The 24,388-nt window shown below is 38.0% G+C and overlaps 3 protein-coding genes across 6 annotated transcripts in view; 2 read left to right on the top strand and 1 right to left on the bottom strand.

Moving 5' to 3' along the window:
• Positions 1-9,636, top strand: part of scaper (S-phase cyclin A-associated protein in the ER) — a 58,242-nt gene extending 48,606 nt beyond the window's left edge. For all 3 annotated transcript variants that reach the window (XM_087797611.1, XM_087797609.1, XM_087797610.1), the window contains 3 exons: positions 6,072-6,263; positions 8,424-8,472; positions 9,147-9,636. In XM_087797611.1, the coding sequence (XP_087653737.1) occupies positions 6,072-6,263; positions 8,424-8,472; positions 9,147-9,244 (339 nt within the window). In that variant the 3' untranslated portion in view covers positions 9,245-9,636. The remainder of the gene's footprint in view (positions 1-6,071; positions 6,264-8,423; positions 8,473-9,146) is intronic.
• A 1,914-nt stretch (positions 9,637-11,550) lies between these two features.
• On the bottom strand, positions 11,551-15,401 carry isl2a (ISL LIM homeobox 2a). Of its 2 annotated transcripts, none has more exons than XM_087797160.1 (6): positions 15,276-15,401; positions 15,007-15,196; positions 14,660-14,919; positions 13,692-13,978; positions 12,426-12,593; positions 11,551-11,691 (listed from the first exon to the last, which is right to left on the bottom strand). In XM_087797160.1, exons 1-6 carry the CDS (start codon positions 15,331-15,333, stop codon positions 11,575-11,577), a joined length of 1,080 nt encoding a protein of 359 aa, XP_087653286.1. In that variant the 5' UTR covers positions 15,334-15,401; the 3' UTR covers positions 11,551-11,574. The 2 variants fall into 2 exon arrangements, with proteins under 2 accessions (XP_087653286.1, XP_087653287.1); XM_087797161.1 differs by having other exon boundaries at positions 14,660-14,874; positions 15,276-15,376.
• A 1,035-nt stretch (positions 15,402-16,436) lies between these two features.
• On the top strand, positions 16,437-23,979 carry etfa (electron transfer flavoprotein subunit alpha). Its single transcript, XM_087797844.1, has 12 exons — positions 16,437-16,555; positions 17,904-18,053; positions 19,204-19,285; positions 19,565-19,647; positions 19,772-19,871; positions 19,942-20,052; positions 20,628-20,729; positions 20,810-20,878; positions 20,955-21,037; positions 22,309-22,374; positions 22,455-22,535; positions 23,682-23,979. Exons 1-12 carry the CDS (start codon positions 16,517-16,519, stop codon positions 23,715-23,717), a joined length of 1,002 nt encoding a protein of 333 aa, XP_087653970.1. The 5' UTR covers positions 16,437-16,516; the 3' UTR covers positions 23,718-23,979.
• Positions 23,980-24,388: the final 409 nt, after the last annotated feature.

Below are 24,388 nucleotides of genomic sequence, written 5' to 3'. Positions count from 1 at the left end.
CTGAATGAATTATTCAAACTTTTAATTTTTTTTTTCCTGGTGACGGTAATTAGCATTTTTAAATCAATAATTGAACACGATTTGACGATTTACCGAAGTGACAAATCATTTGTTATTATTGTTCGACCACAATAGTATTTCATTGAATGTTATTTTGAGTTTAGAAATCTATACGACCTGAAAAAATGTTTGTGAATCCAACAATTTGGTATTTGTCAGTTGAAGTTCATTTTTTTTTAAGAAATAAAAGTGAAACTTTTTAGATGATTAATGAAGAAAGTGTGAAAAAAACAATTACAGTTTAACTTAAACTCTCATTTTTACCACATAATGTACATGACTTTTTGATGCATTTTATTTTAAGAAGAGCTAAGGAAATCTAGCTTAAGAAATCTAATTCAATAATAACAAAAATGTCTGACTGTAGGTGTTTTGTTTATCAAAACTTCAATTTATGCCACAGTAATCATTTTATTGCGTATAAGTCCACCGTAAATTATGTTTAACACATTGACATTTATTCGTGCAGGCTTTTCCTTGTTTCTCTGAGACTCCTGTGTTTGTCTCGGTGGTGTCTTCACCTTTTAAGTATATATTTTATTGTGTATTGTTTTGATTGTTTAAGCGCTTTGTGATCCTGGTCTAGAAAAGCGCTCTTCAAATATTACTTAATTACTTACTTTAGATTTAAACACATCACAGACTTTACTCTTTAGATTAGTTTAAATGTATCGTTTAGTGTCACTTGTTTTGGTCATAACTGTTATTATCTTTTTAATTTTCAACCATAAACAAAAGAAAACATTTTCTTTAGACCCTCCTAAGATTATTTTTAGTGGTTTTGTTCACAATTTGCAGCTTTCAACTTTCAAAAACAGTCATTTTTGCTCTGCATTTCATTATCAATCATGGCGCGATTAATCTTATCGCTGGTATGAGTTGAATATAATGTTGAATGAACAATGAAAATCCCCTGATCATTTTATATATATGTGGCTTCAATCAATATAAAAGTCAAAATTTGAAAACTTTCAGGGGACTTGTTGGGGGGTGGGGGGGGAGAAAATGCCTTTGGAGGTTGAGAAACTAGATCCAAAAGCAGCCTCCACAGGTCCTGTTCCTGGAATGTGTCCATTCAGTTTGGTACTAAGATGTATGGCGTTAAGGAGGCGAATATTTAGAGCAGCTTGAGCTTTTTTCCCCCACTAATGTAAGCATTGGCAGGACACAAAAGCGACTGAACCAGGGGCCTGTGCGGTCAGGGAGACTGCTGATTCACTGTCGGCACACCAGCTCTTGTTTATATATGTGCTCTTGAAATAAGGCTGCTCATAAAAACGCAGAACTTTGAAGCAGTGCTTTACGTAGTGATGTATTCCCTCTGCTCGGGGGGCATGAATAATTCACCTTGTCGCACAGAAAGCTATTGCTAAGAGTGACATATGAAGTCTCCTGCTCGTGGGGCCCTCGGATACACGTCGCCATATGTTTCATTGTAAAGAGGGGCCACAAAGACAAACAACAAATATGTTGTTTTCCCCGACTTCCTCGAGCCCCGTCGGGCTCCGATAATCTCCCTGCATTTATTAAAATGATTCATTTGTGAATCATCCTCCGTGTTGATCTGTGGAGTCTTAGAGCGGACGGAACTGTAATTGTTAGCCGTTGACACGTTAACCCACCTGATTCGCTTTTTAACAAAGACCCGTGTCATTTCAAGAGTGTGGAAATCTCAAGAGGTGTTCCTCTGCGTGGAAACAAGACACAAGTCGTCACAAGTAGACACTCGAGCGCGTCTGCCTGTTGCGCCGTTGTCACTCGGGTGATTTCGTAGATAGTCGAGTCCTAGAGTCTGGCTTGATTCAATGCTCAAAATGTATGTTCCCGATACTGGCTTGTGTAATTTATGCCCGCGTCGCCGACAAGTAAAATCCTGTTCACATGCATTTCTCCTAAATTTCATTTCTTTAAAAGCGTTGCCAAAAAGATATGAGATGCTTGAGAGTTCAACAAAGCAGCCAATCCTAGACGGACGGATGGATCCGACATTCATCATGTCCTGACACTCGCACTGGGTCATGTTGCATAGAGAGATTGAAATAGTTCTTATTATTTTATCACTCACTCTATCAGATCCTCTGTGTACTTTTCAGTATAGTTTTATTTTATATTTTGTGTTGATATTTATACTGCCTGCCTCCTCTTGAGGCTCTCTCTCTGTTAAAAATATTTACTCTGTTCCAATTTAGGTTATGTTTATACCAGCCATTGGGTGATACAGCCATTTTTTTTTTCACTTAAAAGTGACTTGAGTTTTTTTTTCTCAAATTGGTCAGTAGTTTTTGAACTCAATTTGTCTTTGATATCCTGATGCTGCGTGCAAGACGTCAATAAAACTACAATGTCAATTAATTTTCAACATAATCTTAGTAATGTGTGTTAAAAAATAATCTTTCATTTGCCGTCCATATTTGACAGAGTATACCCTAGAGAAGAAATAAATTGAATGATGATAGTTGTTATAATAACTGAAATAACTGAAATACTGAATAAACATAGAAGAACATCTATTATTTAAGTTCAATATGCTAAGTAGTTCAGAATTAGAATCAGAAAACTGCTAGTGTTATAAACACAATACGTGAATTTGTATATATATATATATATATATATATATATATATAATATATAAAAATGAACTATAGAAATAAAAAAGGCGATTAATAAATTAAAACGCAATACATTAAAAGAAAAAAAAAAATAGAGACATTCACATTAAATGTCATGTGAACAAATAATGAATAAATTCAAAAGTATAAAATAAAATTTGATTAAACTATATTCATGATCCGTACAGTAAACGGTTTCCTTCTTATGCCAAATGTCCAGAAAACAAAGTCACTATCAAGAGGTTCAAAGGTAATACTTGTTATTTTAGACTGAGTTCCAATAACATAAGACTAAGGCGTGTCCGGTTGTAGTTGATGCTAAAACGTCTTACTGTCATCTAGACCTCCACCGTGGGGTATCATCTCAGGGGTCAGTCCGCTTTTTCCCCCCTGTTCTCTCCAAGGGCATTCCCTGCGCCCTGCAGGCCGAGGCCGAACTCTAAAGGCCTGTAATTCCTGCTAACCTGAGGTTGAAACTCTTGCCACAGAAGTCTCCAGAGTGGAGCGTGTGCTGCCTGCCTGCAGGGTACGAGCAGCTCGTGCAGACCGTAGGGAGCCAGCAGCGCGGGAATGTTGGTCCTGTATCACCCGGCAGAGTAAACAGACAGATGCAGACAGACTGTGACTGGCAGGAGTGGGCTTGATTGTTAGCTCAGGCCATGATTTACACTCCCCTTCAAGGGTGAGCACGGGTGCAACAGACTTCAGTGAAGCCGAGGACGTTTTTTTTTTCGTCTTTTTTTATACCCCTGAACCTTTCAGTTACAAGTTTCCATTCGTCTGCGAGACTGTCGTCAGGAGTGGAATTATCAAGCCCTGGATCTGTGACGGGATGACAGCGTCGCCCCACAGAAATAAACAAACCGTCCTCGTTGGCTGCACGCTCAATTTTTACGAGTCTTTTAAACAATTGCGACTAAAAGTCAAGTTGGAGTGTCGATGTCAATGTCCTTGCTTGGGTTTGTCTGAAGTCCGTTCAGCTAACGGCCGGGATAGGCTTTAGTGTGTTGCCGTGAAGGAGGCACTAAACAGTTATTGGACTCACCTGCTCTGCGTCGTCTTATCTTACGGGACGAGGGCTTTGTTTAAGGATCTGCTTTATTTTAGGGTTTAAATGCTCGCTAATATAGTCCGGCTTTAAACTAAAGATCCTGTAGCTCCATGTTATCAGTCTTCCTTTCAATAATTCCAGTCATTTTGACGTAAAACATTGTTTTTTGGTCACTGTAGGCATAGAAGAACCTCTTTTATTCAAAAGGTTACAATGACAAGTAGTTCAGAAATAGACTCAATTGCTAGTGATGTAAACACAATATTGGAATTTGTTGTGGTGGCAATACAGAATAAAAAAAATGAAAATCAAATGAGGGACACTGCTGTAAAATTGCATATAAATAAAGCATGAATAATTCATTTTAAAAAATCTGTGATCCATCTTTTATTTAGTTTGATTTCTTAAGATTCTAGAATAAATGCTGCTATCATTTATCTCTTAGGAATACAAATACAACAAATACTTTTTTTTGTTATTATTTTGTCAATCAGTGTTCATTAAGAGTATTTTATGTTAGACTAAACATTGTTTTTTAATACTTAAGTCACATGTATACAGCTGTGTCAAGTAGCAGAAAAGTCAAGAATTTGTTTGATTTTATTTATTTAATTTTAATGTATTTATTTGAATTTGCCTAAAAAAAATATTGTTGTTGTAAAGTTTGCCTCCAAAACTGTGATAATGATCAAAATAAATGATTAAGTCGATATGGTCGACTTTGGCCTCGTCAGTGTAAGGTGAACATCAAGTGTCACTATATTAACTCTTAGGTATATTATTTCTATCCAAGTTTGTATTTAAAGCTTGTGTGGGCCCTTTCAAATGAACAAGAAGCCCCGATTTGGCCCCCAGGCCTTCATTTTGACGCATGCTATATAATTCTATTTACCGTATTACACTGTGATTCTGTCAAAGTCAGACAAACATTGAGCTTCCTCGTGTCATACATTGATTTGTGGACATTTAAAGATCATTCCAGCGGTATTTGTGCTTTTCTGTCGTCTGGCTCTGTTTGTTTACTTCTCCTTGAATCCGCCTCGGCTGGCTTTTCCACTTCAGCTCCGAGATTTCCTGGGGAATTTGTTTGCGTTTCAGAACATTAACTTTACACACTCTTTGTTGTCATTGTGGACGGTGAAGGAAGTTATGTAATGGGAGCGTCATAAACCGCGGAGCCCGTTTGAAAATGCCAGCTCTGGGAAGTTAAGACGAAACAGAGCAGCTCAAGACACTTGAGGTTTTCCAGATGCGTCCGATGCTCACTGTTAGTTTTATGATGTGCAGCTCTAAGCTGCGAGATCCTTTCGGCCGCAGCCGAGAGAAGTCGCGCCGCGGCCTGATCTCTGGCCCGGGAACCGAGGTTTTTGGAAAGTTGGCAGGAGCTTCTTTTTTTTTTTTGTTACCTGCTGCCACCGGCTTTTTGTTTTATACCCAATAGACCCATGCAGGTGTTCAGTTTCCATCTTACAAATCATCTCACGAGCCTTCAGAGATTATGAACGGCCCGGATTAAATCACCTGCACGGAAAGATCTTCATCACGGTGCTCAACCCAACATGTCATTCAGGCTCACGTTCAAGTCCTGAAGCCAAGTTTTTTTGAGGTTTTGTCATCGGGTTCGCTGAGAGAGAAATCAAAGCGTGGCAGCCGCAGGGCATCGTTTAATACCCGACAACTGCCGAGCAGATAAATCATCGAGTTGATTCATCTGCTCGGCAGAATTCTCTATCAAGAATCTGGTAAAGCTTTGATGTGACCATGACTTCTTGGGACCTCTGTACCTGTAAAGCCGAGGTATCGGGGGGGCCACCTCCGAAGCATCTGTCGAGCTAAAAGGAGGGCTTGGGGGGGGGGGTTATATACTGGACGTCCGGATGTGATGGTGTGATTGACGGGCTGTGATGGAGAGCAGGATGTCAGCAGGGTGAAAATGTCTTTAATGGTATTAGTAAAAAGTGGGGGTGGCCCTGGACCCCGGCACCCCTTCCGTTGCACTGTGGATGCCCTTTGGACTCCGGCGTCACTCCTCCACCAACGGCCTCTCGCCCGCCTTCAGCTCTGAACTCAACTTGAAAGTGAAGTTTTAACCGCTAATGATGACATCAGCGCATACATTTCTCATTTCCAGCTTGTGTTACAGCAACAGGGGCTACAAAGGAAGAACAAAAACATCCCATCATTTTGTTTTACGGCCTGTAATTGTGCGGTGGGAGACGGTGCCCCCGCAGGCCTGCTCCTAATGGCTGTTTGCGTGTTGTTTTACTGGCAGATTTACATGTGGGCGGGGCTGATTTATGACCCCCGCGGTGCCACCGCCTTGACCGACGTCCGCTCCTTGTGTGTTCCAGGTGATCGTGCAGTCGGGGCGCCAGCCCAGCGTGCTGCAGAAGCTCTGTCAGCTGCCCTTCCAGTACTTCAGCCACCCACGGCTGGTCCGCGTCCTCTTCCCCTCGCTCATCTCCGCCTGCTACCACAACGGCCCCAACAAGGACATCCTGCAGCAGGAGATGAGCTGCGTGCTGCTGGCGACCTTCATCCAGGTGAAGCCGTCACTCATCAATCATCGGAAAAAAAAAACGTTTCCGCGGGCGTAACACTGAGCCGGAGAGGGAATGAAGATCATTTTGAGCAGTGGGAAAAAGTCACAAAATGCAGCAGAGCGTTGAAGTTAAAACAGTGAAACGATGGCTGAATATTAGTGCTTCACAGCCTTATATCTACTGAAAACTACTGTTGCTGCACCTGCACACATATTTTAACCTGCATTTAAAATATGACACACACACGCTCATTTTATCTACTCTGATCTAGAGACTTGAAAGACCAGTGCTGTGTCTCAAATCGCATACAACTCTTAGTATACTAGAAGTTAGTATGCATCAGGATAGTGTACGTACTAACTAGTACGCAAATTCTCCACAGATAGTATGTCTCAAATCAAACACTGCTGCTACACACTAACCGGAAATCATATGACAGCTTCTTCTTCTACTTCTATTTAACGATGGTTGCAACCAGCTGTTTGAACGCTATCGCCACCTGCTGGCAGCACGTTTTTCAACTTTGGAAAAAGAAATAAAGAAAGAATATGAGAATCAAAATATTTGCGAGATATTTAAGCTGGTATCAGCACTGAAGACGTGTCATCCTTCTACTGCTGATGAAAATACACCTGTACGTATATGAATATATATGCATATATATGGAGTAACTTCTGTTTAAAAATGTCATTAAGATGGCGGCCGTTTAGGGTGGTTAGTGTCCATCGAACCTTACTCAGTTTTGTGGGCGTGTTAGTACGCAAATTTAGTGTGCATGGCGCACTCAATTTCGCATACTAAGAATCGAGACGCACTAACGCACTAAAAATACTAACTTTGAGTACGCTAGTGTGCGATTTGAGACACAGCACAGCTCTTTCCCAAGAGAGCTCCAACACTTGTGCAGAAGAACGTCCTAAACACAGACCAGACTCACCTGAGTCAAGAGGTCCTTCTCTTAACAACTCGTGAATAATAGGTGTGATTTAAAAAAATGTATTTCGGAAGTAGTAAACATGGGCTTCCCATGGATGTAAAGCATTTACACACACACACGCATCTTCAGTAATGAGTTCACTGAGAGGGAGTGGATAATCGTTTTGAATCAAAAAGACGTTTTATTTTGTAGCTCAAAGGCGACTTGGACAGTTTTGTTTTACAGCTTCAGTCTCACTTTAAAACATTCATGACTAAATATCAGTTCAATTCAGAAACTAATACTAAATCAAATCCTACAAAACCAGCTAAATAAACCTGCACATTGACTTAATTAAAAATAATAATTTCTGTGTTTTTACATATTTACAACAGCAGTTTGTATATTTATCCACTAATAGTTCTAACAGTATTATCCAGTTTAAAAAAGTCCAGTTGACCTTTGTGTTTTTTTTCTTATGTAAAAGGTTATTACACTCGAGAAACACTTTCATAACACTCATAGCAAATACAGAACATTTCTCATTATTATTAAAACTTGAAATAAAATCTAAATAAACCCACGCTTCCAGTAAAAAGATGTTAGTCATAAAACGTTTAAAGAACAAACAGATCAATACAGAGCGATCGTTTAGTAACTCTCTCTGTATGACTAATCTTTGAATCATTGTCTGTGATCATCTTCTCGTCCATATTTGTTGATGTTTATACTCGTCCGAGCTTCTTCAAAAGGTCCTCGTGTCGAGTTATTTCACGGCGTCTGACACGACGACAGCAGCGTCTCGTCACGTCGTCTCCTGAATCATCAGTAGTTTTACAACATTTTAAACAAAACTGATTGATGATCATTGGTCCGATCGGCTCGAGACAAACGGCTTCCTCCTCCGTGGATGTACCTGCCACTGGTCCCCGACTCCTCAGAAAACATCTTCACCTCCTTCGTCTTCCTCTGACAACGAGCCCCCCCCCCCGGTGCCCCCCACCTCTGTTTAGACACCGATTAACTTCCATTCACAGCGAGAGGAGCCATTGTGGATCCTTTCAAACAAAGATATAATGCATGACGTCTCGCCCCGCCGCCCTCATTGTTGCTCTGACCCCGCGGGACCTTCCTCCCCGACACCCTGATCCAGGATCTTATCACCTGTTTGACTGGAAATATCAACTTTAGGATGTTAAGATAAGCAGCTTTGTTTCAAGACACTAATATGTTCTTGTCTGCAGGATTGTGCTGCTAATGAGAAGGAGTCCGACTATAGAGTCAAACAAGGAGGTGAGTTTTTGTTTAGTGTTTGACTATAAAGCGCAGCCAATTGAAATGACGTTAAACTATTGCTATTACACATCGAAATATTCCTTGAAACACGATAAATTACACTTTGTTTATTTTTAACAATGCGATATTGAGCATGATTTCTTTTTTCCGTGTAGATCATTTTCAGCTTAACATAGCAAAACTGTACTTTAATTGTGACCCTGGTCTAGAAAATTACTTACTTACTTACTTAATCGGTGAATTATAGTTGTATACAACTACCGCCCTAATAATATAGCAAGACAACAAATGATGAACTTTATAATTGTGTGTAAAATAAAACGATACGCCTCAGATTATTATACAAAAATATAACTAACGTATCTTTTTTGTTAAGTAGTTGTAGTTGAGATTTTTGGTTTTATTTTAAGTTCAATATTAGTTTTAAGGTTTGCCCTATACCTTGTTTTTTCATTATTATCTTTCTTCTTTTTGCAATAAGAGCTAAATAATTAAACACAGCTAATTTACTAGCTACCTTGTACTGTCAAATGTAAACTATAGTGTAAATAGAAAGATACAAAACGTGATGCTTCTCTGCATATTTATATGTACTTCATTATTGTGCACAGCTATTAGAATAATTCTAATAAGTTCTGTTTTAATTTAAGTTTCCTGTCTCCTGTCCAAAGTTTTCCAGCTGCTGGATTACTGTGAGTTGTCCAACCGTTTTCCCAGAGACCAGTGGGATTCTGCACTACAGTTCTTCCTGAAGAAGCAGGAGGAGTGATGAGGAGCGCACGCCTCGTCTCGGATCAGTATAAACACCAAGAGACGTTTGGTTTTTTCATGGTTATTTGTGTTTGTCAGGTTTACTGACGTAAGCCTTATTCTCTGCTGCTGCATCTGCTCTGATTTCCAGTTTGAACGGTTCGTTCAGGAGAATTTGCACATGCTTTTTTTTTTTTAATATAAAAAAAAAACAAGCACAAGATGTGTCTGACATGTGTTGACGTGATAGTTTAGTCTAACTGTTGTTTATTTATTTGTCTCATTTCCGTGTTTCTCGTGGACAAGATGCTAGTAAAAAAAAACGTTCTTTCTCAAACCTCACACATAAATTAATATAATTTATTGAATGATTTACTTTTTTGTTATAAAAAAAATAAAAGTTGTCATGTACTTGATGTCTCCATTGTTATTTATTGTTGTTGTTGCTTATTTCACTTAATGCCTGAATGTATCTATCCCAGCTCCTCGGGGCCAGAGGCAGGGGACACCATGTTCATGCTTTAGAGGGTGAGAACAAACTGGAGTTAGATGATAATAAAGGGGAACATGGGAAAAACAAGACCATGGTTTGCTCAAACCCAGAGGTTTTTTTAAGAAATGTAATAATTGATATTTATTTTATTTCATCACTGTTTCAGTCGGCCACGTTTTTAGATATTCTAATTATCGTTTGAAATGTTTGTGATTTAAAAACTGCTATTGGAATTTTAAACTTTATTTGTTTAAGGTTTTATTTCAGGAGAAATTGGGAGTATTTAAATCAATATAAAAACTTCTAGAAATTATATTGATTCTTCCTCGGTCGACCTTTTTCAAATGTATCAATAATCGTTTATTTTAGTTGAAAGCAGCAGCTGATGTTAACCGTTAAACTAAGGTCCACTCCTTCAACATAACAAACATGGCAGCCTGTTTGAAGGAAAAAAGGCAAAATTTATTATCAGAAATTTTGCTTTTCTGATAATAAACATGAAATAAGATACAGGAATTTCTTACAGTTTCACTCGTTGAAATGTAATAATTGTGAAGCTATTCACAATATAATGAAAAGTAGTACAATACTCATGGATTAATCCGTATCTATGTTCAGAAAACCCTCGCTTTTTAAATCCTCATATTCCAGTCAATCTTTAGTGTTTTTAACGCTTTCAAACGGGTGTCTCCGCAGCAGGACTCTATCATGGTCCTGCTCTGTGGATATGAATGAGTCTCATTTCCTTCTCTGATAACAGCAGATGCTCTCAGACAAATTGTTGAGGTGTAGTGTGTCAGTCATGGCTTGACCCGCCTGCTCTCTTGTCCAGCGGCTATTTGTCGTCCAGCATTCCTACTGGAATGAAAATAAACTCAGGACACGCTCGGACGGTCCCGGGGCTTTTGGGGTCCCCCGTCAGTGGTCTTGTTGTGGGTCCGACTCCAGTGAGTCCCTCCATACAGGTGATGCCAGATCCAGATAAGAACCCGCCTCTGTCTGGACTTTTAATATTGACGCTGTTTATTTAAGAAAATCAACTTCAGACTTTTAAGTGGATTAATGTGGATTTTCTTTCTTTTATCCAATCGTGGCAGATTAATGTCATCTATTTAAAATGAATAGCGGCGGAATGGTAAATTAAATAAATTCCTCCCAAAACTTTTTACATTTTTTTTAAACATGACTATTTTCGATTTTGTGCCGCCTTGTTATTGTTCATGACAAACATTTAAATAAAGATTATTCAAATTATGACCCGGACCTTTTCTTATAAAGCCAAACAAAACACGTCTTTTTTTATTTGATTCGTAATAACCATACATTTAAATAATTGTTGTTTTTTGTTATTGTTTTATCTTCAATTGTTTTGTTTTTTGTTTTGTCATGCACTTGTTTTGTTCATCAATTTGTGTTAATAAAGTTTGTTGAAACATGGCGTCGTTTTAAGTCCTTGTTGATAAGAAAAATGTACAAAAAAATGGGTGAAAAATCATAAACAAGTTGAACTATTTATTTATTGATAAGATTGGCTATGTCTTAATAAATAATAATAAGTTACTTTGTGGAAGACAGTTCGCGATATATTACAATAGTTGCCATTGATGTGTAACAATCATGCACGTCCGCAAAGATCCACTCGATCCAACAAACAAGCTCGTCCAGTTCGGCTCCAAAAAAAAGGTCCTTTTTAAAAAGTCCGTGTCCTTTTGAACAAGAGGTTCCTCGCTCCAGGGAAGGTATCCTCGAAGTTAATATCCATCCAGTTTTTGGGTTTTTAATTGTCAGATAAATAGGACTGATATCTTGTCTTTTGAGGTTTTGCGGTGCGTTCAGGGACCAGCAGAGTTTGTCCCTCACGTTTCCACGGGGCTCGGGACCATGCTGTTCGGGGTGTCCGGGAGGTGCGAGGACAGGGAGGTCACGTCACTCGCCGACGAGTTCCCCAAAGAGCCCGACTCCGAGAAAGAAACCTGGAGACACACGAAACATTATTTAATTGTTGGGGGGAAAGGAAACGTAAATATACCCTTATTTTACAGTAAAGTAAAACATTTCAAACGAAAAAATGAACTAAATATATTTTTCCATTAATAAAATCAACATTTTATTTTAATAACCAAATTGCTAATTAAAATTTTGCCTATATGCATGAATATAAATATATTTTAAATTATATTATTTATCAATAAAAATGTTTAGCTTAAGATCTACTATTACATGTCAGTTTTTAATGCAACTGGGCTATAATGGGAGTATTGTATTTTGTGGGATGAAAGTTTTAATATAATTTGAAATAAAAGATGTGTTATATATAAAGTTTTCATTTACATCGACTATTCATAGTAGTACAAAACTAATTCTGTAATCGATTTTGTTCTATATTATTTATTCTTAAATGTAAATCTCCATATGTAGTTTGTTTCCAAATAAAATTATAACTGTTTGATTTAAATTAAGATGGAATAATTATTATTATGTTTGATTAAAACATTTTTAAAATCCAGATTAAAATATGAATCAAAGGGTTTCATAATGTATTTAGTTGCAGTTGCTCTTAGGGTTTTTGGGTCATTTTAATTTAAAAAAAAATAATTTCAAAGTCATAACTTTAGCAAAAATAATGAATCATGTTTAGGTTCAAAGTCAAGGTCGTTATATTGACCCCTCTTAGCATCACATGATGCTTTTTCATTGTCACACTGACCAGTTGTTGGAAGGCCGGCTGGTCCAGGTCACTCTGCAGGGCGAAGTCGCTGAGGGTCTTCCAGGGGGGTTGGTAAGTCTGGACTTCCACCGGATTCCCTTGAATTGACGACTCATGGCGGATTGGACTTCCAGCTACCAGAGGGGTCCCGGTCAGACCCTGCAGGTTCTACAGAACCAACAAAATCTTATTAGTTGACAGAACACACACATTTTACACTTATATATGTTTTATTTTTTTTATTTTTCTTATTGGTTTCTAAAATAATTCCAGGCAATCAATAGTATGTCAACTATATAAGAAAAGTAAATTTATTTAGTGTACCAAATATTTAGCCTATTACACTATTACACTTATTTTATTATTTAAAAGAGAGTAAAACATTTCAACTTATCAAAGACATAAAATAATAAACATTATTACATTCATTTTATTATTTGATCGAGAGTCAAACGCTTTAAAAACACTGTATTAGCAAAGATATAAAAGTATAAACATTATTACATTTATTTTATTATTTAAAAGAGAGTAAAACATTTAAACTTATCAAAGACATAAAAGTATAAACATTATTACATTTATTTTATTATTTGATCGAGAGTAAAACATTTTAAAAACCCTATATTATCAAAGATATAAAAGTATAAACAATATTACATTTATTTTATTATTTTAAAGGGAGTAAAACATTTTAAAAACACTGTATTATCAAAGATATAAAAGTATAAACATTATTATTTTATTATATAAATGAGAGTAAAACATTTTAAAAAACTGTATTATCAAATATATAAACATTATTACATTTATTTTATTATTTAAAAGAGAGTAAAACATTTTAAAAACATTGTATTATCAAAGATATAAAAGTATAAACATTATTATTTTATTATATAAAAGAGAGTAAAACATTTTAAAACACTGTATTATCAAAGATATAAAAGTATAAACATAATTACATTTTTTGTATTATTTGAAAGAGAGTAAAACATTTCAACAACACTGTATAATCAAAGATATAAAAGTATAAACATTATTAAATTAGAGTAAAAATCTTTTGCATACGATATTTGCTCAACTTCACTTTAGCACGTTAACATATACATTGGAAATTGAATTTGTTTTATTTAATGCAACAATTCATTTTTAAGTAAAAATCCCACATAGGTTTTTATACATCACACATTTATTACCAGGCTAAAGTATAATTATTAGACGTTTTTTAACAAAAATGGTTAAAAGGCCTGAAATGATGTGGAGACTCACGGTCTTGTCGCTGTTCGACTGCTGCTGAAGCTGCTTCATCAGGATGGTCTTCTTCTTGTCTTTGCACCTCTTGTTCTGGAACCAGACCCGGATGACTCGAGGACTGAGGCCGGTCATCTCCACCAGCTGCTCCTTCATCAGCGCGTCCGGCCTCGGGTTCGCGTTGTAACAGGTCCGCAGTGTGTGCAGCTGCTTCTCGTTCAGAACCGTCCGGACCCGGGTGGTCTTCTCCGACTGCTTGTGGACGTGGTTCCGGTGGTGAGGGGGATGCCGGACCGACACCGGTTCTGAGAGAGGATATATATACGAGAGTTGAGCAAAACATCCCATAATAACATCTGATTCAAATATTATCATCGATATTTAATCGAAGTTCCTTTAATATAAATGTAACTATTGACTTGTCATGAACTAAATAGTAATAATAATACAATAATATTTTTTAACGAAATTAACAATTATAAAGAAACGCTTTGTAATTATAACCATTATTCTAATATAATTATATTAAATATCCAAAATAAATAACCTTAGACTAAAACATGTCAATATAATTTTATTTTATTTTTTAAGTTACAAATTAAGTTAGAAAACAATTAAATTAAACTTTTTTTTTCATGATACATTTCATTAGGGACCCGATAATATTAGTATTTATAGCAACAATATCCCTGTTATCGAAAACAAAAAAGGGGATTATAATATTTAAAAGAGAAACATTTCTAGGTATTTAATCATTTTTGTTTATTTTAACAGTTGTTAACATATTTATCAGCTATTTGAAAGTTAACAACATTAAATTGCGGTATTTCACAAATTTGTTTCCAATTTAATTAAAATTAAGTGTATTATTAGCATATTTTACATATAAAAAAAACGTTTGTTCTATCAACTAATTATCTTATTTTAGCCTCGGTTTAATTTGTATTAATATATGTATTTGTGTGTTAATAGGTCCTCAGTGGTACCTGGGCAGTGCAGGGGTCTGGCGGGAGGACCCCCGGGACTTAGGGGACTTTCAGCGGACGTTCTGTCCAGCAACAGGCAATGATCGGCCCGACACAACAGCTCGTCGTCCCGCAAAGAGAACTCGTCCCCGGGCAGCAGGTTCTGGCTGCACACCGAGCACCGAAAACACTCCATGTGGAAGACCCGGTCCCGGGCCCGCATCACCAGGTCGCTGCTGCAGAAGCCCGAGTTACACTTTGCACATTTTATTCCAAACAGCCTGAAGTGGAGACCCGCACGATCAGTGAGATGTTGAGGGACAACAACAACAAATTCAAAAGGAGAGATGAAGGAACTCAGGACTCACCTCAGGTAGTCTCGCTTGCAGTAGGTCTTCCCTTCTCTGACGTAGCAGGTACAGGTCTCGTCCAGGTACTGGCTGCACTCGGCGCACTTGAGGCAGGCTGCGTGCCACTCCAGGTCCGGGGACACCCTCAGGATGTACTGGTCGTGGATCTGACTCCCACAGCCCACACACATGGCGAGCCCGGACTTCTCTGTGTCAGGAACCAGGAACATGCATCAGAGGAAGAAAAAACTCGTCGAGGTGTCGTGGACTCGTGGGGTGACACTTACTTTTGGAATGATCCCCCATATCATCCAAGAAAGAAGTGCTCAGCAGGAGGTCCACCATACAGATGCAGGAGCAGAGGAGCAGCAGTGCTGGGTCCTGTGGCTGCAGGAGGAACTTGTGCTGCTCCGCCGACGAGAGAGGAGGAGAGAAAACAAGAGATCCTCCAGCAGTGACGTCTGCAGACCTGGACCTCCACGGAGAGAGGGGCCATGCAAATGTGCACTCTCCTCTTTGGTTCTCACGTGCACGCGAACTTGTTTTTTCTTACCATTTATCCTTTTACTAAACTCGCAATAACGTGTTTATTAAAATAATCTACATAAATTAAAAATAATATTTAAATTCTCTATTTTCTCCTGACAATTTAACGTGAACTTATCGTAAAATGGATGCTTAATATATAAATGTTGTTTACAAGCATTATATATTAAAAGAAAACAACATTATATATGCATTTAAATTTGATATATAGATAGATTCACCCTAAATATGTTTTTTAATTATTTATCTAAGAATGTATAGAAGTGATTGCATGACTGGGAATTAATTATTTTTGTATTATAATAAAAGACAGATACAATATTTTCCTTACGTTATTTAAATATTGGATTAATTAATTGTTAAGATATTTTTTAGCGTTTATTAGTTTGCTCTATAGAGTCCTCTGCTGGATGATATGGGGAATGCATTCTCTCCGTGAAATAGAAGCACGAAAGCGCAACTATTCATTTAAAACAGTATAAAAACTTAATAACTTCCCAAAACGTGAAACTCCTGATAAACTAATAAAAAAATTAAAGGGAATAAAAACACCAAGCAGTGAACTAAACTGTTTGTTTTCTATGTGTATAAATATATATATATATATATATATAAAAACATAAAAAGGAGTTAAATAATCGCAGGTACTCGTTAAAAAAACAAAAAACATTTGGTGAGATCTTTTACTTGTAACATATCGATTTGCCCTTGAGCAACACATACAACTTCAAGGTGTCTGTTGTGACGTCAGCGTCTCCGCCGACAATTATAAAACACTAATCGTTAAAAATAACAAGTATGGAAATATAAAGTATTTTCGGTGACTCGATCCATTTAATAAAGAGTAAAAAATAAAAATAAAAAAACATTTTTCGAGAAGGTGGGAGGAGGGTCTGATCGCAAATCTCGCGAGATCTCTCATGTGAATCGTCTCTCGACCTTTGGCACAGAAGTTGCTGCACCAGAGCAGACCGTGTCCACCATGATTCGAACCTTCAACAAAAGCAACCTCAGGGGTTTGGTAAGATTTAAAAAAAATTAAAAATATACGTTGATAAACTGTGCACGTGGTAGGGATTCGGTAAACATCGGTGAATGACGTATCCTCTTATATTAGCTGTTAGCATGTCGGCTAATTTCCACTCTCTGACTTTCACTGTCTTACTTTGATTTAACACGTTGACAACATCAAAGTTGACTTGATATTTACGAGTATAACTAAAATGTAATAAAACATAACCTTTTATTTGTGCAGACAAGGGCTGTTAGCATGACTAGCATTGTGTGGTTACGAAAGCTCTCGACCTGCAGTTATGTCACACGATTGTTATTGACTCGACGCGAAGGTGAACAAAATGTAAACAGTGTTTAAAAACTAATATTGATATACATGCTGAGTGGTCAATGGACCGGTTTGTGTTACATGGAGCCAGTATTTCAAGATCCATCTGGTCCTATCTTGCTTAGTGTGGGACTGGACCTGATAATGGGGGGTTCAATGGTTCGACTGTTTACCAAAGACTTACAGCCTTAGATAAGCGTTTGACCTTTATGTTTCTGTGGGTAAATATTTATTACTTATACTTATTTATCTCTAACGTCTTTCTTAAATATCATTTGGACCTCAAAACTGACTTTTGCAGTGACATAAGTCTGAAGTTCCTTGTCTTTATTTGCAACAACAGTCACGACAAAACAGTGCTGCCTTTTGTCTTGAAATGTATTTAAGTTTAAAATAGATTCATGTTAATTTTAGTCAAATTCCTTTCTCTTCTGGACTTTGCTGTATTTTTTTCCTTAGGGAAACGTACAGTTTCACTTCTGTAGCACAATTTCTTTTTCATAACTATACATCTCTACTGTTATAACATGATAACAGTTTTTATTGGAATATTTACATTCATGACCCTGTTTATCCTGTTATCATTCAAATGTATTCTTGATACTCCAGAGGATTGGAAGTCAAAGAGATATTTAGTTTAGTATGAGGCCAGGTCTACTTTAAATAAACTGACACCAACAGTTCTTTTTAATCCAGGTGAGCTGATATGTCACAACAATGAAACTTTTATAGCACAAAATTGAAAAAGCCTCTAGTATATTTTAATTAAAATGTAATATTAGATTGAGTAACATAATATTAAAGTAGTTCATTGCAACAATCTATAACTCCTATCCTTGGTTATTTGTAATTTAATTAAAAGGGTTTCAAATCTCATACGGTTAAACACTCATCTATATTTAAATATAATGTAGATTTGAACAAATAAAAGAAACGTTATTTAATAATGGAAGCTTTTTTTTTATAAACCTATGCAACATTGTGTAATATTCACTTCAATCCGACGTCATCTCTACTTCTGCCACAGACGAGTCTCCTGCAGAGGTTCCAGAGCACACTGGTGGTCGTCGAGCACAGCGATGACAAATTGACCCCCATCACACTCAACGCCATCACAGCTGCCAACAAGCTCGGTGGAGACGTGTCCTGTCTGGTCGCAGGAACAAACTGTGGGAAGGTTTGTGCCTGGAATTAAATTGTAGGAAAAGTGGTTTTCATATGAGCCACCAACTGAAATTGATTTGAGTTGGTATGTGTGTAAAATTTTAAACATTAATTGAGTTCTATGAAACCAGTATCATAAAAAAATGTCTTGTAAAGATGATTCCAGTGATACAATTAAATTTTTTCCGCGATAAATATTAACAAAGTTATACACTATAATAACCCCTGAAAATAATAATAATAATAATTTCTATTTATACAGGTATAGCGCCTTTCTAGACACATGCACTAATTTATGGTCAACCTCTTCCATTCTAATCAATGGGGATCAATATTTAAGGTGTGACCATTTGTTAAACCCGACTTTGAAAATGCTAATACTTGCTCAATTTTAAAAAGGTTGGTATCATTGGAAAGCTTGCATAACAACACAATAAATACGTTAATTATGTTAATCATTTAAAGTTGTTTAAATGTAAAATAATGGATACATAAAGCAAATTGACGTTGTATTGAATTGATGAACTTCATGAAACTAGTTGGAAGTGATGGAAAACGTCAGTAAACATGGCTCGTCGGACTCGATCAGCAAATTGGCGGTTAAAAAAAACTATGAGCGAATTGGTCAATTTAGAAGATATTTGGCAGACTTATAGGTAAATATATACTTTATAATATAATGGGGGTTCCAAGGAATATTTTACTAACCAAGGTTTTGCGAGGGAGTTTTGTCGAGGTGAAAAATTGTCAAAAGTTTTTGGCGATTTGTGGCACGTATACTGGACCGATCTGGAAATTTCAATATTCTACAGAATCTATGACGCTTCTTCTATGTCATCAGTATTAATAAATATTGGTGACGTAAACAAAGCGAAGACGGCAGTTTGACGGCGAATACATCGGTCCTACAGCACTTGAGGTTGTGCGATTAAAAGTGACACACGCTGATTGGCCACTTTCGATAACCAGGAAGAGGAAAATACACACATACCTACTTTGAGTATATTGTCAATGTCCAGCAGCAGCAGCAGTATTCTTAATAAGGTGGGCTGTTATTGTCGTGCAAGCTCTTTACTGGAATGTGAATTGTCACATAAAATATCTACTTCTCGCTTCTCCCTAACACTGAACTGTATCCATGATTTGCTCTTTTTTCACTTTAGGTTGCAGAAGAAATCAGCAAAGTTCAGGGCGTCAAGAAAGTGTTAGTGGTCCAGCATGAGTGCTTAAAAGGTGCACTTCCAGGTGTGTATGAAGCTAATGAAGTCGGCATTATTTTTAACCACACAAAATGATTAGTTAAGGATGATGCAAAATATTACCAAACACTGGTATGTGAGATATTTCCAAGTCAGAGTATATACAGTTTATGACCTTTCCTTATCTGAAGTTGTATAACTCATATCGTCTTTAGTGTGTTTTTGGGCATGAAATATTAATGATTTCCAGAACAACAGCTACTCGTTAATGTTAAACTAAAACGTGTCGAGCAGCAAGCCAACTTGAATGTTCTTCACCTCACAGAGGAGTTGACTCCACTCATCCTGGCAACACACAAGCAGTTCAACTTCACCCACATCTGCGCCGGCGCTTCAGCCTTCGGGAAGGTAAGACGAACCTACAAAACACATTTTAAAATAATATTTTCTTATTTTAACGGCAACAATAACGGTCATTACTAACTTACTTATCGTTTTATTCTCCGATTTTCTAAATTTTTTTCTGCTGTAGAACGTGCTTCCCAGAGTTGCAGCCAAGTTGGATGTAGCTCCACTTTCGGACATTATTGAGATTAAATCTCCTGATACGTTTGTCCGAGCCATCTATGCTGGTGAGTCTCTACCTCACCTGATCGCACGGACACAAACTGATTCATCGTCGTCTTTACTCCACAATAACAGGTAATGCTCTCAGCACGGTGAAATGCAACGAGGCAGTGAAGGTGTTGACAGTCCGAGGGACGTCTTTTGAACCCGCGGCCACAGAAGGAGGAAGTGCAACAAAAGAAGATGGTGTGTTTTATTTTTATCTAGCTGTTGATTGTCAGTTTTGTGGTTTTGTTTTCCTCAAAAAACACCTACATTTGTAATGCTCATTTCTTAGTAAACAAGTCAGTTTCCTCCACTTTAACCTCCTCTAGTCTCTCATCTTCATGGACATATTTATCCATGGGTTCACTTTGTCTTTCCTTTTTCCTGGTTTCTCCTTCTCCTACTCGTCGTCTGCTTCTTCTTTACATGTGTCACTCGAAACCATTTGTTTTTCTTTGTTACTCTGTAAAGAAGCCATTAAACATTTTTTCTTTCTTAGAAGAGCAACATCTTAAATTTAGGAAAGAAGACCTTTAGTAGATTATTGAACAACGTTGTGAAGAAGGTCTTTTTATGATTACTTGTGTCTTCTCTATTTCAGCCTTTTTTTCCTCATTTTTAAATGCTTAAATAATCTTTCCATAACAATTGGTGTTCGATGGAGGGACAAAGGGGCAGAAATGCGTATTTACGTTTGCATGGTTCATGCATTTCAGTGAAATAAAAGGTAAACTGTGAAGGCCATAAACGCATCGTTCATATTGTGTTCACGGCAGTTGCCGCGACCTCACCTGTGGCGGTCTCTGAGTGGGTGGGACAGACTCTAACCAAGAGCGACCGTCCAGAGCTGACCAGCGCGAAGGTGGTGGTGTCGGGAGGTGAGGCGACTCATTTGGTTTTCTGTACCTCTTAACTAGTCATGTGGTTGTTGTTGAATGTGTTTTTGTCGTTGGTGAAGGTCGTGGGCTGAAGAGTGGAGAGAACTTCAAGCTGCTGTACGACCTCGCCGACAAAATGAACGCCGCAGGTGAGCCCGTGATCGCAGAGGAACTTAAAAGTATTTTTTCCCGGTTGGAGTTGTTTACGACTCCTCGCTCTTCCAGTGGGCGCCTCTCGAGCGGCGGTGGACGCCGGGTACGTCCCGAACGACATGCAGGTCGGACAAACCGGAAAGATCGTGGCCCCGGTGAGTTCCTGGAGAACACTCTTCCTTCACGCTCGATACTCGGTGGAATCCATCATCTGGAAGAACGCGGAAGTTCTTTTCTGGCTAATGTCTTAAAGCACTTGTGCGCGAGCGAGATCCGCGCCGGCCCTTCTTAAAAAGGTTAACTTGCCATTAGGTGATGGAGGGAGGTTAGCGCCGCCGCGATTATCAACACATTAGAGCTCACAAATTGTTCCTGATGGCACATTTAGGAGCCTAAATGATTTATCTGATGCATTAAAGGCGCTGAGTGCAGCGGTGGATGGATCCGAGCGGCCGCACTCGAGTGGACGTTCCTAATGTGATGACATCGTTGTTAAATTTCTGAACGAAATATGAATCTGATTTATCACCTGCTGCTTTTCACCAGTTGTTAGACTGCTGAGTATTTTTTAATCATTTGATTTCTGCTTCGTTTACAGTTAAAAGAGCGTATGAAAAAGGGCTGCACGATATTGGAAATATGTGCGTTATTTGATATTGGTGTCTTGAAGTGCGATATCGATATTAATGCCATATTTTTCTCTTTCACTTAAAAATGTGGTCGCATGCGGGGGATTAGAGCAGGAAAACGATGCGATAGTTCCCTTCCCCTGGATCACTCGCATTTGAGTGGCGCTCATAAATTAGTCTTACTTTCGTTATATACTGAGCCGCGCCAAGTCAGCGCACCGGCATTATGCATTACCATAGCAACCGAGCCTAGCAAGCTGCGTCGCACAGCTCACAGACGGACGAGACCTAAAGAACCACCAGACATAGAAGTACAAATTCACAACTTCACATAACGTGACACTGATTGGTCCATATTTGTGTGTGTAAATTTAGAAAAAACAATGAAAAATAACTGTTTTCAGTTTAAAAAAAGAATTAATATGAAATTAATTAATTGTTTATGAAACAAATATGTTTCTTTGTTGTTTGGCCCAAAGATAAAGAATAAGAAGGCTAAATAAGAGCCACTGATCTTGAAGTTCTAAAAGAAAAAGATAAAATGACTTCATATTTGTACATCCAGTTTAAATGAAATCGCCTGACACTTTTGTTTTAGAAAACAAATGCTAAGGTAAAGAAAATCTAAGTAAAGTTAAAAAAAGCGTTTTTAATTTAATAGCTTCATTTAAGTTTTTAAATGGTTCAATGGTTTCCTTGCTACGCTAACATAAGAATTCCACTAACATCCTGGTTCACACACACACTTGCCAGTGTTCAGAAAGACTGACCTGGTTCTGACCCTTTTTCTTCTCCAGGAGTTGTACATCGCAGTCGGCATCTCTGGAGCCATCCAGCATCTGGCTGGGATGAAGGACAGCAAGGTAACCACCAGAACCGTCTCCTACCTACTCGTGAGTCGCGCTCCCATGTGATGGACTATGTTTTCTTTTCGCTTCTTCAGACGATCGTCGCCATCAACAAGGACCCGGAAGCACCGATCTTCCAGGTGGCCGACTTCGGGCTGGTGGCCGACCTGTTCAAGGTGAGTCAACGTGGTGGATGCATGAAGGAGGGGGAGGACAGGAAGTCTGTGGAAGGGTGGAAGCTTCAATTCTCTGAAGAGAAAAAAAGCTATAATAAAAAAGTGTAATACAAAGGTGAAAATGAAAAAAATAAATCATGTTGTTGTGTATAAGTGTTTCATAAAAGGGATACTTTATTCATTTTTTACACCAGAATATTTAAGAAAATGTGTATAAAAATGACTGTTTAAATTTGTATAGATTTCTTGATCCAAACAAAACGTGCTGCCAGCAGGTGGCGATAGTGTTCCTACAGCTGGTTGAAATCATCGTTAAAAAGTAGTAGAAGAAGAAGCTGTCGCGTCATTTCTGGTTAGTGCGTAGCAGCAGAGTTTGATTTGAGACATACTATCTGTCGAGAATTTGCGTACTAGTTAGTACGTACACTATCCTGATGCATACTAACCTCCAGTGCACTAAGAGAAGTATGCGATTTGAGACACGGCACAGGTGTCTGGACGACCTGCTCAGACGGTAACAGAAGCTGAGCAGACGTATGACCTGCTGCTCAGATCCACTTTCACCAGCAGCCGATTGAAATGATGCACCTGATGAGACCGAGGGTGTTCCTGACTGCTACGAGTCACACTCTGGCTGAGGAATGATCCACATATCCCTGAAACTAGAGTTTATTCATCGGCTCTTCTGGAGCTCAGTCACACATAAAGGAAAGGCAACAAAGCAGAACAACATATTTTGAGATGTTAAAACTAGCAGAAGGAAACACGGTGGAATAACAATAATGTGTTCATAAAACATACATTTATCACTTGACATCATTTAGTGAATTTAATTTTGTAAGGTTGTTTATAAGTGATGTGTTGATGAGGCTTCATGAAACAGCTGATGAGGTGTCATGATACAGCGCATTTATTTTGAAAGGCCACTAGATGGCGCTCTGTTTAATTTTTTTAAATTCTGATCTACTAATTCAATGAAACCTGGCATTATTTTCAAACTTGTAGTGCCATCTAGTGGCCGTTCAAAACGAGTCCAGTGTGTCACGATGCATCATTTTCACAAGGCCTCATCAACACATCACGTTTCACGCTCTGTTGAAGCTTCCGTGTCGTGAACGTTGCTGACTTTAATCCCGACTCCTGCAGGCCGTCCCCGAGATGACCGAAGCGCTCAACAAGTGAGCAGAGCAAACGATGGTTTCCATGACAACGCCGGGTACGACGACACACGAGTCGCATCACGTTTGCCTTACGAGTGATTTCAGTGAATCACTGTAGCATCTTCACCCGAGTGAAGGCTATTAATGACGGATTAGGACACGTGTGCTGCTGAGAACACAACGGTTGTTGTTGTTGTTCTGTCTTCTCTGGTGTAGATGATTTTCTCCATAATTATGTTTTCAACTTAAAACCAATAAATAATTCTCCTTTTTCCTAAACTCAAGCTTCGTCAATTTTCTTTCGTTGACATCTGTGGTCAAGACGGTCCAAATATAAACCTGATGGTGTGATTGGTCGTCTCTCTTGATCTGGTGCAAAATCGGCTGATAAGATGTTGAGGGTGTGTCTTCTTCCTATCACCCCAAGTAGCTGGGACAGACTCCAACTCCCCACTCTGGCCCAAGATGGATATTTAACTGAATTCAAACTTGTAATTCCCATTTGAAAGCTTTTCATTTATTTAGGACTTTATTGATTTAAGGTACAAAGTTAAAGTTATGTTTATTTACAAAGCCGTCATAACGTATCATATTTCATTTTCCACAATCTGATTCATTACCTATCTATATAAGTATCCATCCTTCATTCAGACAATGGAAGTCTGGAAACAGAAAATTCGTCCAACTACAACG

Source organism: Callionymus lyra, chromosome 8 (assembly GCF_982586985.1).
Source record: "Callionymus lyra chromosome 8, fCalLyr1.hap1.1, whole genome shotgun sequence".
Classification (NCBI taxonomy): Eukaryota; Metazoa; Chordata; class Actinopteri; order Syngnathiformes; family Callionymidae; genus Callionymus; species Callionymus lyra.
Note: the sequence above shows the minus strand (reverse complement) of the source record. Positions and strands in the feature narration are given on the sequence as shown.